This window comes from Peromyscus maniculatus, chromosome 19 (assembly GCF_049852395.1).
Source record: "Peromyscus maniculatus bairdii isolate BWxNUB_F1_BW_parent chromosome 19, HU_Pman_BW_mat_3.1, whole genome shotgun sequence".
Lineage (NCBI taxonomy): Eukaryota > Metazoa > Chordata > Mammalia > Rodentia > Cricetidae > Peromyscus > Peromyscus maniculatus.
This window is the reverse complement of record NC_134870.1, coordinates 58,995,435-59,011,549: the sequence shown is the minus strand read 5'-3', so window position 1 is coordinate 59,011,549 and position 16,115 is coordinate 58,995,435. Positions and strand designations below refer to the sequence as shown.

General features: G+C 45.1%; 1 protein-coding gene across 2 annotated transcripts in view; it reads right to left on the bottom strand.

The window, feature by feature from the left end:
- The window catches only part of Seh1l (SEH1 like nucleoporin), a 23,220-nt gene extending 7,443 nt beyond the window's left edge, over positions 1-15,777 (bottom strand). For both annotated transcript variants that reach the window (XM_042264269.2, XM_042264268.2), the window contains exons 1-5: positions 15,563-15,777; positions 10,720-10,770; positions 3,358-3,504; positions 1,685-1,896; positions 1,072-1,170 (exon numbers count right to left, since the gene is read on the bottom strand). In XM_042264269.2, the coding sequence (XP_042120203.2) occupies positions 1,072-1,170; positions 1,685-1,896; positions 3,358-3,504; positions 10,720-10,770; positions 15,563-15,673 (620 nt within the window). In that variant the 5' untranslated portion in view covers positions 15,674-15,777. The remainder of the gene's footprint in view (positions 1-1,071; positions 1,171-1,684; positions 1,897-3,357; positions 3,505-10,719; positions 10,771-15,562) is intronic.
- Between the last annotated feature and the right edge of the window lie 338 nt (positions 15,778-16,115).

Genomic DNA, 16,115 nt, shown 5'->3' with positions numbered 1-16,115 from the left:
ACTTGGGGCTGGAGAGATGGCTTCGTAGTGGAGAGCTCTAAAACATGGGTCCCATCTGTGGAAGAGTTAAACCGCCATCCGACCCTGCACTGCACTCACTGACCAGCAAGGTGACATTACCGCAGTGGCACAGGTCTTGCCCATCCATCACATCCCATCTGCCTGTGATGCTCCAGCCACAGTGGCGTCTGTGTCTTATTCCCAGGTCTCACCAGATAGCACCTCCTTCACATAGAAGGCTTTTGCCCTCCATCTAAGCTAACTGGTATACACCCTACGGGTCCTCCTCTAAGTGAACATTACTAACCTAATCCTCAGACCAGGTTCCCCCGGTAGAAAACTCTTCAAAATCCTGAAACTTTTAGCTCAGGAAATTTACCCCATTTCTTAGTATTATTTTCCATTTTCTCTACAAGATGATACATACTGAGCTACCTTCTCTTCCACCCTACTTATTGGCAAACTGAGCACATGCCTTAGGTACCAGCGACTCAGAAGGCTGAAACAGGAAGATCAACTGAACTTGACTAACCAGGGTGACTTGAGACTGTCTCAAAAAGCAAAAAACAATGGGGCTAGAGAGATTGCTCAGCAGCTTGGAGCATTACTGCTCCTGCAGAGGACCTGGGCTCTATTCCCAGCACCACATGGGGTTCCCAGCCACCCACAACTGCAGTGCCAGAGGAGCCCATGACCAGGCATGCACATGGTACACAGACATATATATGTAGGCAAAGCACTCAGAAAATAAATCTTTTTTTTTTTTTTGGTTTTTCGAGACAGGGTTTCTCTGTGTAGCTTTGCGCCTTTCCTGGAGCTCACTTGGTAGCCCAGGCTGGCCTCGAACTCACAGAGATCCGCCTGGCTCTGCCTCCCGAGTGCTGGGATTAAAGGCGTGCGCCACCAACGCCCGGCTAAATAAATCTTTTTTTAAAAAGCAAAAAACAAAACGAAAGACCAAACCCATACAGGAAAGCATAGCACAGAACTTGATATATCACGGGAAATCAGTGACTACACAGGAATAATAACTGAAAAGCTGCACACGATGCTGAACAGAGCAGCACTGACCTGGTGTTTTCATTGTATTCAAATATCTGCACCTTGGCCATTGCATTGGGGCTGCTGTCGTCACTTCCCACGGCGATCATGGGCGAGTGAGCGCGAGAGCTGGGAATGAAGCAAGGAGACAAGTGACCACAAGCTGGCCTGTCATTCCTACCACGTCTGCATGTCCACCACAGACCTGCCGCACTGCGTGCGTGCGTGCGTGCGTGCGTGTGTGTGTCTGTGTGTGTATAAAAATGCACACAAAAGTATTTTTCTGTTAGAAGAGAAATTTCAAGGAAAATATATGAGTTTTATACATGTAGGGGTATACCATGTCTTTTTGTGTTGGTGTGTATCTGATTATGTTTGCATATATCTAACTCTTAGGAATATCCTAATTTATTTTTATATAAATAGAAAAACATTCTCACCAAACTATTGATAATGGATGGGTTCATCTGTGGAGTAAAACTAGAGACAAGATACATGCCCAGATAGGAAAGGGGAAACTTCCTTCTAGATAATATTATCTAATTACAGAAACCATCTAAGAAATTAAATCGGCAAGTTCTTAGCTTGGAAAATTGCTCGCCTGTTTTAGTAGAATTATCAAAGGGTAGCTATGAAAGCTTACCTGGAAGGGTTCCAAGAAATACAGCTACAGCTCAGCTTACAGGAGATTTCATGCTGTAGGGACCACTGGCTGAGATTCATAACATCTGGGGCCTCATATATTCTTACTATACCATCTGCTGAACAGGTTGCTAACATCAGACCCATGTGTTTGGGAGCAAATTTCACATCAGTAACAGATGTTCTGCTGTCCACTAGAGTTGTCCTCTTCACCTGAAAAAAGAAATATACATGTAAATATATATTTATACATATATTATATATATACATATATTATATATATATATATGATTTAAATCATACACAAAAAGAAAATGGGATGGATCTGAAAAATAAAATGTTTTAGAATCACACAGACATCTCTGTCATCAAGTAGGTATTTATTCTTGAGTTACTTAAAGCTTCCTTTGGTGTCTATTTCCAATGAAGCACTTTGCTTAAATAACAATCACTAACAAATTAGTGAGCTGTAATTAACTGTTGCCTTTAAGACAGAATAAAGTCTGCCTTTAGAAAGGATAAATGTATGTTAGTAATCTCACTGCAATGGTTTGAAAAAAAATGGCCCCCAAAGGGAGTGGCACTATTAGGAGGTGTGGCCTTGTTGGAGGAAGAGTCACTGTGGAGGTGGCCTTGAGGTCTCCTGGGCTCAAGCTATACCCAATATGACAGTCAGTTGACTTCCTATTGCCTGCAAGATAAAGATGCTCAGCTACTCCTCCAGCACCATGTCTGCCTGCATGACATCATGCTCCCTCCAGGATGATAATGGACTAAACCTCTGTAAGTGAGCCTCCTCAATTAAAAGTTTGACTTTGTAAGAGCTGCCGTGGGCATGGTGTCTCTTCACAGCAATAAAACCCCTAACTCACTCACTGAATAATAATAAAACACTCACTAAACGGACTGGTTCCCAAACCAGAAAATGTTAAAATTTTTATGCACATGGCTCTGCATTACAAAGCGTGCTACAAGCAGTAAATCAGTAAAGGAACGGACTACACAAAAGACAGACAAACATCTGCAGACTAGTCTACCTTCCGGCAGAGCCAGGAGAAGAGGAAGATCTCACTACACACATCCTTTTACAGCTTTCAATTCTATGCTGTGTGATTATCAAGAAAAACAAATTGAAAGGAAAGTAAAATACTTGACATGAAAACTTCAGTAACAGTGATGGAAAGGTCTTATCACCAGGTTCAGTTCTCTACTTTTATAGATAAGGAATGTGAGGGGCACATAGGTACTATCCCTGCCCACAACCAACCATTCAATAAAGGCTGAGGTAGAACTTATAGGAGACGCGGATAAGGGAAGCTCGGAGTGTAGCTCAGTGATAGTGTGACTATCACTGATAGAGGCCCTGGGTTCAATCCCAGGGAGTGCAAAATAACCACAAACCAGAAGTCTAAAGTCATATACTAACTACCACACAAGAATCATGTAAAATAAACAAACATATAAGATTGAGTGCAAGGCAAATCCCCTGGGTTCATCACCGGAATAATGATGGCCCGAGCACCAGTGCAAGCGAAGCAGACGGGAAGTCAACAGGAGGAAATGCGTTAGAAGGCGTGCAGACCGGGGGCAGTGCTAACAGTGAGTAACTCTTGGACGCACTAATGGTCCGAGAGCTCACTCCTCTGCTTTTCTGTGCGGTACCAAATGTCTCACCCAGTGACTCTGTCCTCGGAGTTTGTCGTTTGATTCTCCGACTATTTCCTCCCAGACAGCTGCTGTTCGGTCAAAAGAACAGGAAGCCAAAACTTGTCCAAACTCGGGATGAGCCCACGTCACCCGCCATACAGATCCACTGTGTGTCTGGGGAATTTAAAAAACAAAACTGAGTTTACTCACTTCACACATACAGTTTTTACTCAAGAAAATAAAATAGAACATGAGCAGTTTTACTTCGGTTAGGAGAGAAAGATACCAACTTAACATTTTAGTAAAAAGTTAATTTCTAGGGCTGGAGAGATGGCTCAGAGGTTAAGAACACCGGCTGTTCTTCCAGGGGTCCTGAGTTCAAATCCCAGCACCCACATGGTGGCTCACAACCAAATCTGTAATGAGATCTGATGCCCTCTTCTGGCCTGCAGAGATACATACAAAGAGAACACTGTATACATAATAAATAAATCTTTTAAAAAATTAATTTCTAAAAGACTTCGAACTTTTGGAAGATATTTAGGATTGTGGACTTCTGGAGTTGTTATACTTTTAAATTTTTTTTTTTTTTTGGAATGTGTGTGCATACACGTGTGTTCTCCATCTCTCTCACTGAACTTAGAGCTCACCACCTGGCTAGACTGGCTGGCCAGCTAATTCCTGGAGATCCTCCAGTCTCCACCACGCCAGCACTGGGATTACAAGCACATGCTGCCACACACAACATTGTAAGTGGGTTCCAAACGCGGGTCCTCACGGCTGCACAGCCAGCACTTTATCAGCTGGTGCACCTCTCCAGCCCCTATAATGAAGCTATCCAAACACGAACTAAGAATGACAAAGCCAGCGGATGTTTTTGATCTCCAATACAGGAGACCTACTTTGTAATTTAGCCTAACCAATCAACGAATCCCATCTTTTTCTTTTTATTTGAAAAATACTTCCTTTTTTTAAGATTTATTTATTTATTATGTATACAATGTTCTGTCTGCATATATTCCTACACCCCAGAAGAGGGCACCAAGATCTCATTATAAATGATTGTGAGCCACCATGTGGTTGCTGGGAATTGAACTCAGGACCTTTGGAAGAGCAAGCAGTGCTCTTAACCTCTGAGCCATCTCTCCAGCCCTTATTTGTAAAATATTTGTACAGAAAGCACTTACTTAGTTAAATAAATAAGATTAATAAAATTATCTGCTTTACAACCCAGAGACAGAAGTAGATTCATGGTTGCCAGGGATGAGAAGAGGCAGAAACCAGAAAAGACTTCTGGATGAAGAATACAGGGTTTGTGTGTTAGCCCATGAAAATGTTCTAGAATTAAAAAGGAAACGGGCACACAACTTTTTGAGTAAATTGTTCTGCTGGGTGGTGGTGGCGCCACATGCCTATAATCCCAGCACTCAGGAGACAAGAAGCAGGCTCTCTGTGAGTTCCAGGTCAGCCTGATCTACAAGCAAGTTTCCAGGACAGTCAAAGCTGTTACACAGAGAAACCCTGCCTTGAAAAACCAAAAAGAAAGAAGAGGAAAAAATTATTCTTTATAAGGGGTAAATATGACATTTAAGTTATAACTCAAAAAGGTACTACAGTGCTTTAAACAATTATTTGGAGTGGGGCATGCAGTTCTAATAAGTATGAAAATATACACACTGCAAAAATATAGGGTATTTTATTCACTTCAAGAGCTAACACGGGGAGCTGGAGAGATGGCTCAGCAGGTAAGACCACTCACTGGCTGCTCTTGCAGAAGAGCTGGGCTCAGTTCCCAGCACCCACACGGGAGCTCACAACCATCTGTAACTCCAGTTCCAGGAAGGTCACTGCAAGCACTTGATGCACATACACATACAGGAAAACTCTTAACACAATAAATAAAATCTTAAACGCTAACAATAGGCAGAAGAGTAGCAACAAAATGGTAAAATGATGTTAACTGAGGTGAAGTTAAACAAGGTACTATTTTATGAACAGAGGCAGCTCAAATCCTTGTACCCAGAGAAATAAGTGAGCTGGTCCACAACTTGCGATGGTTTGATTTACAAGTACTTAACTTTATGATGACGTAAAATGATACTTTAACATGAGTTTGATCCATACCTAGGAAGCATCAGCTTCTGCCAACGCTGGGCAACAGCAGTGAACCACAGCACCCAGACAGACAGGATCGACCAAGAATCCCTAGTGTGCTGTACTGACGTAGGATGCTAAGCAAGTTGGGCATACTAAATACATTTTCAACTTACAGGATCTTGAACTTAATTTATGTTTATTGGTAAATAGCCCCACTGTAAGTCAAGGAATATATCTAATATAAAGTGCAGAATCATTTCATTTCCTTTATATATAAGAAATGTCAAGTTACGACTGTACACCCTCATTCTGTCAAAAAAGAAAATGGACTGATATATTTCACCATCAAAAGAATTTGCTAGAGCTGGGTGGTGGTGGTGCACACTTTAATCCCAGTGCTCAGATGCTCTGAGCATTAATCTACCTATTACATTTAGAAAATCCCACGTTTCTTTATCTTGAAAAAAAGAACTCCTTATGTATCTAAGGATGATCCAGAACTTCTGTTCTTCCTGCCCTCACATCCCCAGTGCTGGGATTACAGGTGAGCGCTAAGATTTCAGCCATGCACCACCCATACCTGGTTTATGCAGGACTGGCAATCAAATCAGGGCTTTGTTCATGCTAAGGCAAGCACTCTACTAACCAAGCTACATCCGCAGCCACGCTTCTGTATTTCTAACACTTTCTCTATTTTCAATAATGTAAGAATTCTTAGACCAGAAATGGCTTATGCCTTTAATCTCAGCACTTGAGAGACAGGCAGCATCTCTGTGAGTTCAAGACAGGCCTGATCTACAAAGTGAATTCCAGAACAGCCAGGGCTATGAAAAAGATCCTGTCTCACACAGAGGAAAAAAATCATCATCATCATAATGATGATGTAAGAATTCTTCCTGAACCCAGTAACTTCAACATGGTAACAATGTCGCAACAATGGATAAACTGCCCACTTTTCATTCTGTCTAGTCTTTTGGGCTTCACCTTCAATTCTTACTTTAAAAAGCTATTAACTAAAAGACACACTAAGTTATCATTGCTTAATCGAATGTTAAATTCTCATTCTAACTAAAGAATAAGGTCTACACAAAGATGTCACCACAATTTAAAAAAAAAAAATTAAATAACCAGGCATGGTGGCATACACCTTTAATCCCAACCAATCAGAGAGGTGCATCTCTGTAACCAAGACCAGCCTGATCTACACAGCAAGTTCTAGGCCAGTCAGGACTACAAAGTAAGATCCTGCCTCAAAAAAGAAAAGAAAATTAAATAAATAGCCAGGTGTTTGCAATCCTAGCAGTTGGAAGATAGGTACAGAAAAAAATGTCACAACTCTAAGGGCAGTCTGCTTGTTTTACATACCAAGTTTCAGGCTATCTCAGACAAACAAAAACAAAATTTTGAATCCCCATCGATTAATCAACACAGAACGGCTACTGGATGTTTCTAAACAGCCTCTGGAGTCATAGGACAGTACTTAGAAGAGAGAAGGGTTTCCTTTGCACGTGGCATGCTGCTAATACACCTGTAACCTGTCACAGAGACAGAAAGGAAACAAACCCTTCTAACACTGAGAAACTACAAGGAACGCAAATGCCCATCAGCAGGTGAGTGGATGAACAAATGTGGCTTATCTACACATTGAGACTGCTCAGCATTGTATAAAAAACAAATAATGCCGGGCGGTGGTGGCGCACACCTTTAATCCCAGCCCTCGGGAGGCAGAGGCAGGCGGATCTCTGTGAGTTCATGGCCAGCCTGGGCTACCGAGTGAGTTCCAGGAAAGGTGCAAAGCTACACAGGGAAACCCTTTCTCGAAAAACAAAACAAAAAACAAAAACAAAAACAAAAACAAAACAACAACAAAAAAAAGCTGGTGTGGTGGGTGGCACTTCGGAGACAGAAGGAGGTGGATCTCTCTGAGTTTGAGGCCAACTTGGTCTAGGCTGAGTTCTAGAACAGCCAGGACTACACAGTGAGAACTTGTCTCAAAGAAAAAACTTAAAACACAACATGGATGAACCTCAAAAATATGCTAAGGGAGCCGAGCGGTGGTGGCACACATGCCTTTAATCCTAGCACTCGGGAGGCAGAGCCAGATGGATCTCTGTGAGATCAAGGCCAGCCTGGTCTACAGAATAAGATCCAGGACAGGCCAAAACTACACAGAGAAACGCTGTCTGGGGGGATGGGCATTGCTAAGGGATGCTAGGCAGATACAAAGGACTATATAAGCTATTACAGTGTTGTGTGACTTTTCCGAGAGAGAATCCAAATAGAATTCTATCCAAGTCTAGTTGAGTGGACCAACGACTTTACTGGAGAATGGATTAACACACAAAAAAAAGGGAACTGCATTACCAAGTCCCACCACAGCCTGGGTGACGACTGACAGAAGCTACCACTGCAGCATGGACACCTTCAGTCACCTTCCCCCTGACATGCTGTGACACCCAAGACCACATGCTGCTTAGAGCAGAAAGGAGCGGTGACTAGGATCTCAAAAGGGGATCTGCGGACTCCTCCCCATCTCCTTTTAAGACAGAACGTTAGCAGCTCTATAACCTTTACCATTAGCATGGAGTTAGCCATCACTGTGCTGTCTACTCATTTCCTTACTGTGACTACAGGGCCAGGGTACTCTGGAGGTCACCAGGGCAACTCAGCTTTATGATGGCAGGAGTCATGGGAGGCCAGGAGAAAACAGGGCTTCGACAACATTTGGTTTCATAACCAACACTCAGAAGCCGCTTTTGCTAAAAGTCATGGACTCCTCACAGGTCCACAACGGCAACTAAACACAGGATGAAAAACCAGTGCCTGTGCCTTCATCTGTACAGGTCAAACTCTTGTTGCTCTGCTGTGGATAATGCTCTTGTACACTGGTTTAATAAAACGCTGATTGGCCAGTAGCCAGGCAGGAAGTATAGGCGGGGCGAGCAGACAAGGAGAATTCTGGGAAGAGGAAGGGCAGAGTCAGGAATCATCAGCCAGACAGAGGAGGCAAGATGGCAAGGCAGAACTGAGAAAAGGTACCAAGCCATGTGGCTAAACATAGATAAGAATTATGGGTTAATTTAAGTGTAAGAGCTAGTCAGTAATAAGCCTGAGCTAAGGCCGAGCAGTTATAAATAATATTAAGCCTCTGAATTATTATTTTATAAGCAGATAAAGGGGGCCCAAGAAACCTGGCTACACTGCTCTACATAGGCACGCTACTCACTTAAGGAACAACTGTCTAACTCATCTCACCCCCTTTCAAGGCTGAAGCCATGGAAAGAAATCACCGTTCTCACTAAACCTGTAGTCACCTGGGGTTATGGGAAGAGCCAATCGTTAGAGGACAGACCACCCCACACTGAAGGGCAATCAATTAAAAGTAAAGATAAGGCTGCACCCTATAAGCAGAAGTAAATAGTCTGTGAGGACCAGATTGAGGAGCAACAGATTGATCCTCAAGCAATGACAGTCATAAAGACCTCTTTAGACCAACTTATAGAACTAGAGGTGAGACAATGATTTAAACCTAAAACTGATGTTAGTACCTCAAAGTCACAGTTGGGGTCACCCAGCTACAAACCATGGACCCCTCTACAAAATATACTGAAGCAGTAGTAGCTAAGATATTGTGGAAGAAACCAACCACTTTCTGATTGGAATTAAGGCCCACTCCATGAAACAGAACTCATACCTGACACTGCTAAAGTGGCCAAGAACCTGAGACTAGAGAGGTCACCTACTACTATTCTGGTAAAGGAACACAGTAATAAAATGGCTCCTAATGACAGACATACTGCTATACTCATAGTTGCTCAACCCACATCAAAGAAGCTTCTTGTAGTAGATGGGAACTAACACAAAGGACCACAACTGGACAATGTGCAGAGCGATAGACTTTGCGGCACTCGGTCCTAAATGGGATGTTTTCATCAAAACCCTCCCCTGAAGGCTCAGGGATCTATGCAGGAGAGAAAGTGGACAGACTCGAAGAGCCAGAGGTGATGGACAGCACCAAGGAAAGAGCGTCTTCCAGCACGACAGGACTGAGGCACAACTCAGAGGGGATGGCAGCATGCACAGGCTCAAGCCAGAGGGGTCCCGGGGCTGCCAGGGAGGACTGGACAGAGCCCCACCCCTAACCAAGAAGCTATCTGCAATCGGTACCATCGGCAGAGGAAAAAAGTCCATTTTCTCCAATCAGTCTCACTGAGTCTATCAACCACACCTCAGGGCAGGCCCCACACCCAGGTACTGTAGCCAACACAAAAAAACCTCAGAGGTAATTTCATGAGGGTTTGTTTTTATTTTTTTTTTTTGCTTTCGTTTGGTACTTTTTGTCCTATGGTCTTTTTTTACGTTTCATTTTTGTGGTTTTATGTGGGGACCTGACCCACGGGGAATTTAGGTCACCTGTGAAGAGGTGGCCTGGAACCGAGGAAAGGCAAGTGCAGGCCGCTCGCCTGTTCCCAGCCTCCCTCTTACCCGGAGACAATCAGATGCAGCGGGGAGTCAAGTCAATCAAGAACTCCTTTATTGATAGGCAGTAAGCTTCTTTTATACCAGAAAACCTCAGAACCCTAGGAGGGGGTGAAAGAACCAACCAATCATTTTAAAGGGCACCTATTTACAAGTTGTTTATGTCCTGACACTATCTCGTGTTTTTTAGTATCTTATCTTAGCATAAATAACTTGAGCTAACTTTTTTTCTCACCATTTGTATCCACTCTCTGCATAAACACCTCAAAGCTTAAGCTCTATTTATCTGAATTTTTCTCACACCCTCTTTGCAGCCCATGTATGCCCCACAGTTTTATAGGCATTTTTTTTTTGTGTGTGTGTGTGGGGGGGGGTTGTTTTGTTTCTTGTTTTTGTTTGAGGGAAAAAGAACACAAAGTAGGGTGGCTAATAAGGAGGGGGAAAAAACATGAAATGTGCTGAAATCCTAATAGTAGTTAGAGAATGCTACAAAAATACTATTTTTTCATTCTTAGGGGTTGTTTTTTTTTTGAGACGGGGTCTCACTCAGTAATTTAGGCTGGTCTCTAACTTATGGCAGTCTCCTGCCTCAGCCTCCCAAAGCACTGGGATCCCATACCTGGCCAAACCTACAGATTTTCTTATTCTCAAATTTCCTATTGCTTTAATAATAATTTAATAAACCAGAAATTATCTTTCCAGGAAAGAAGACCATATCAATTTTATCATTTTCTCAAAGCTGAATACCAAGTCATTAATATTAAAATATCAATCATTTCAATTTTCTCAAACCATGTAAAAATAAAAACTAACCTTCCAACTAGCAGTACAATGCCAATCTCCGCTTTCACTTTTATCCCAGACCTATAAAAACAAACAAACAAACAAAGGCAAATGAGCATAAGCAAATGAAATAAGCATAAGGAAAACAAACGTTAACTCCACAGGAAGCAGCATAAGGAATTGTTCACGTCTTAAACCAATGTTCCCTGGAATTCGTGTCCAGAGCTGGGCCAGGCACTAAGGCACCCAGAAGCTGAGCTCTAACAGGTAGTCAACACAACACATTCCTGTTTTGGGTGGTTTTGGTTTTTTGGGGGGTTTTTTTGGTGCTGAGGGGCGGGCGGTGCTGGTGATATACTGAAGACTGAGCCCAGAGTCTTGTGCCTGCTAAGTGTGGTACTAAGACAGTACTGAGTAATACCCCCAATTACCCCTTAATAAGTAACTTTGACTACTGAAACATTGTTTATAGCAGTTTAGGTTACTGTATCTGGTAGATCATTTTCACCAATCAACACCACATAACCTTTTTTAGTGTGTATCTCTGTTTACAGACACCTTATTTGATACAAACTGGCAATTCCTCAGCATCTACGGCACAGCCAGCAGCACGGTAATCATGCCTGAAGGGCACACACCTAACACATTTACTATGGCACAACACAACTTTCTTGTGCTTCAGAACACTGGGAAGCATTGCAGCACTGCCCCTAAAAATCATTTTAAGCTGTGAACCACCAATATGAGGACAAAAATAAATGTACAAACCGTGGCACTAAGTGGACTGTGAAAAAGAATTTGCTTACAGTACGAGCCAAATACAAACACAGTCACCCTGCTCCATCTAAGCTAGGGAGGTGTAACCAGGAACCTTAGGGAGACAGGGATGGGAGTTATTAGACACAGTGCCAATTTAGAATAATGAGAATATTCTACAGATAGATGGCAATCCCACATTTTTGTAAATGACTGAAAAAGCACAGTGGGGCTCGTGCCTTTAATCCAACTCTTGGGAGGCAGAGGCAAGTGGATCTCTAAGTTCTGGGCCAGCCTGGTCTACATGATGAGTTCTAGACCAGCTTGGAGGGAGGGAGGAGCACAGTGGGTATTCACTTTGAGGTAACAAATAAACTTGAATGAGGCAAAATAAAAAATAGCAGCCATCAGTTCTGGAGAGATGGCTCAGTGGATAAGAGCACTGGCTGCTCTTCCACAGGACCCAGGTTCAAATTCTCAGTACCCCACACCCTCTTTTGACGTCTGGTGGTACACAGACATATGAGCAAACAGATCATCCATTCACATAAAATTAAACATAAACATACACATAATGTTGATCAACTCCATGTAAAACAGAAGCTAAAGTAAAATATTCAATAACCCCCCCCAAAAAATTATAACCCCCCCAAAAAATTCCAACTTAATCAGTCAAAAATGTCTTAAGGACTGGGGATGCTCGGCTGCCTAGCACCTGACACCCTTAGTTCAAGCCCTAGTATCACAAAGAAAAAATAATGTGCCAGCCTGGCGGTGTTTATGTGTGATCCCAGATACTCAGGAAGCTGAGGGATGAGGACCCCAAGTACAAGCCAGCCTGGGTAACGGTAACTTAGGGAGACCATGTATCAAAATAAAAAGTAAAATGGATGACAGAGTTCAGAAGCAAAGCATTTGCCAAGCCTGGGCTTAATATCCAGTACCACATACATGAAGTCATGATAATGCCAATCCCGGCCATCATGCTATTGAATTGTTACTCTCATGATGTAACATAGCACAAAGTGGGCTAAGGATGTAGCTCAGTGGTAGGCTGCTTGCCTACCATATGTGAGGTCCTGAGTCTGAGCCCCAGCACACACAAAAAGGTAAAACTGGGGGTGGGGGGAGCACTTTGCCAATTCTTATCACAATGTGTCAAAATATTCACTGATTTCTCTTTTAGAATTATCCTAAAGAAATCTTTCAAAGCATGTAAAATACTAAATAAATGAATTTTCATCACTGTGACAACCTACAAGCTTTGGAACGAACTAAAAGATCTGGTAGCAAGTGGATAATGACAAGTATGGCTAATTCAGGTAGCAGACTGATGTTAAGCCCTCAGGAATGGTATTCACTAAGATACTGTAGCAATATTGAGAGAGAAAAAAAATGGGCATGAAAAGGTTACATGTATACACACTACCAAGACAACCAGAGAAGGGGCTGGAGAGATCACTCAACAGTTAGCATTTACTGCTTTTTGCAGTGGACCCTGGTTCAGTTCTCAGCACGCATATGATGTGGTTCACAACTGCCTGCAACTGTAATTCCAAGGCATCAACTCTTTCAGACCTCATGCACACAGACTCACACACAAATACACACACACAGGCGCACACACATAAAAGTAATGAACCTTAGAGAGTCCGCACTGACATTCAGCTATCCCATAATGAACCTAGGTTGACAAAATTCTTTGGGGGGGGGGGGGGGGCGGTGACAGGGTCTCTACACAGCCATGACTGTCCTGGAACTCACTTAAGCATACCTGGCTGAGATCTGCATGCCTCTGCCTCCTAAACGTTGGGATTAAAGGTGTGTGCAACCACCACCCAGCTTCACAAAAATTCTTTAAAAGACAGTGTAAATCAGGTAGCGGTATTTTATTTATTTTTATTCCTGAGACAGGGTTTCTCTGCAGCCCCGGCTGTCCTGGAACTCCCACTGTACACCAGGCTGGCCTTAAACTCAAGAGATCCACTTGCCTCTGCCTCCCAGTGCTGGGATTAAAATCATGAGCCACTACACCTGGCTCTTACTGAAGAGCCTTGTATTTTATACACACTTTTTTTTTAATCTGTGCAAATGTTAAATTTTCTCCTTAGGAAAAGTTACTGATAGCCGGGTACCGGTGGCATGTGCCTTTAATCCCAGCACTCAGGAGGCAGAACCGGGCAGATATCTGTGAGTTCAAGGCCAGCCTAGTCTACAGAGTGAGATCCAGGACAGGCACCAAAACTACACAGAGAAACCCTGTCTCGAAAAACCAAAAAATAAAAGAAAAGAAAAGAAAAGAAAAGAAAAGAAAAGAAAAGAAAAGAAAAGAAAAGAAAAGAAAAAAGAAAAAAAGAAAGGAAGGAAGGAAGAAATAGAAATAGAAGGCCGGGCGTTGGTGGCGCACGCCTTTAATCCCAGCACTCGGGAGGCAGAGCCAGGCGGATCTCTGTGAGTTCGAGGCCAGCCTGGGCTACCAAGTGAGCTCCAGGAAAGGCGCAAAGCTACACAGAGAAACCCTGTCTCGAAAAACCAAAAAAAAAAAAAAGAAAGAAAGAAAGAAACTGAAATAGAAAGAAAGAAAGAAAGAAAGAAAGAAAGAAAGAAAGAAAGAAAGAAAGAAAGAAAGAAAGAAAGAAAGAAAGAAGAGAGAAAAAGTTACTGAGCTGGGCGGTGGTGGCCTAGCAGAGATTGCTGTAAACAGATGCTAAAGGTTGGAGGCTGTGGTTCAAAAACCCCCATTCTCTGGTTGTATAAGCAGGCTGCTCAGGCTCACTAAGTAAGTCAGCTGGAGGTCACTCTCCTGTCCTGTCTCTCCTTGTGTGACAACATTATGCCTAATAAAAGGCTTCCCAGATGGTCATTTCTTGCCCGCTTCAGGTAGCATGGGCAGAAGCGGTAACAAAGTCATCAGAGACAGCCGAGGCACACAGATTAGCAGTAGTCCAGTGACTACGCTGTGAAAGCGGCAAAGCAGTTTGGTAGCATGACAGTTGAAGCAGCCCCTTGGCTGACTGCCATGGTAGTGTATACAAAAGTTCTGCATGCAGAATTACGTTCTCTCCCAATATTGCCACACTATCTTAGTAAAGACCATTCCTAAGGGCTTAACTGATGTCTATTACCTGTCCTCTTTGGCCAATAGTTGGCTCAGCCCTTAAGGGCTCCAAGGGACCCAGGCTCGGTTCTCCCAACAAATGAATCACAACCTTAACTCCAAGGGATCAGACGCCCTCTTCCGACCTGCCTAGACACCAGGCGGTGCACATACATACAATGCAGACGGAACACTCATACAAAGCAAAATAAATCTTTAACACTGAGGTGTGGGAGGGGCAGAGCCGTGCCTGGCGGCGCACATCTCTCTAATCGCCAACACTCCCGGCAGAAGCAGGTAGATCACCGGGGGTGGACTACAGAATTGAGACTGGTCTCCAAAAATCAATGCATCGTATCATAGTCAACGGACACTTGTTATAACTATCTTCAGACCACGTGAACATGGACAAGAATAAAAACTGTCAGGTTTCCCGGCTATTCTGGCGTCGTGCAGGAGCTCATGCTTTGTAACCCCGGCATGGCTGAAGCGGAGACTGGAGGACAAGACGGAGACAGTCTCAAAAACCCAAGAGCAGAACTGCGCTGTGCGTTTAAGTTTCCGTCCACGGGACACCCATCCGGGGAAGCGTCCCCGGCCAAGGGACACGGGCGAGGCCCACGGAACTGAGACACACGCTGCCGGGGGGTGGGTGGGGGAAGACATCCCCACGGGAAGCCACCGGTCCGCACAAGCGCGGGAGACCACAGCCGGGAGCCCAACCGGGACCCACTCCGGAAACGGGGCACGCGCGTGCGCCCAGCACCCCCGAAGCCGGGAGCCCTCCCGCGCAGGCGCGGCAGGAGGAGCGCGCCGCGAGCGCGGGCGGCCGTGACCCCCACCATCCGCCGGCGGGGAGGGCTCTCGCCGCTTCCGGGGCGGCGGCGGCGGTGGCCGGCGGGTCGCGTGCGTCTCCGTCGGGACGGGGTCCGTTCCGTGCCGCCTCCCTCCCTCCCTCCCAGCCCATCCCTCCCGCTCCGTGCCGAGCCCCGGGGCAGCCGAGGAGCGCGCCGCGCGCACCTTGACGCTCTGGTCGCTGGAGCAGGTGGCCATCCGGCGCCCGTGGAAGTCGAAGGACACATCGTGGATGAGGTCCTTGTGGTCCGCCGCGATGCTGCGCGCCACGAACATGGCCGCCGCCGCCGTCTGCCCGGCCCGCCTCCGAGAGGCCGGCGCTGGGGCCAGCCGTCCCCGGACCGCCGCGGGGAGGCGCGTACGGCACGTCGGCCCGCGTCGCCCCGGCACGCCACGCCCCGAGGGACACGCCCTGCGCGGGCGGAGCCTGTGCGCCCAGACCTGGCTGCGGCCGCCGCGGCCGCCGCCGCCGCCGCCGCCGCCGCCGCCGCCACTGGGGAAGAGTGGAAAAGTGAAGGCTCCTTCCGGAGTCAAACCTGGAGGTGGGCTGCTCGCAAACACGTGATCGGTGCACCGAGCGAGTAGAGACGTCCCGCTGCAGATTGGAACCCGGAGCTCAGCCGCTTCACTAGAGCTTTCCTCTTCCCTCCCCCCGACCCCAGAAAGATGGAGACGCCCCCAAGAGGTGGTTTAAGGGAGTCAGCCCCGCTGAGCGAGC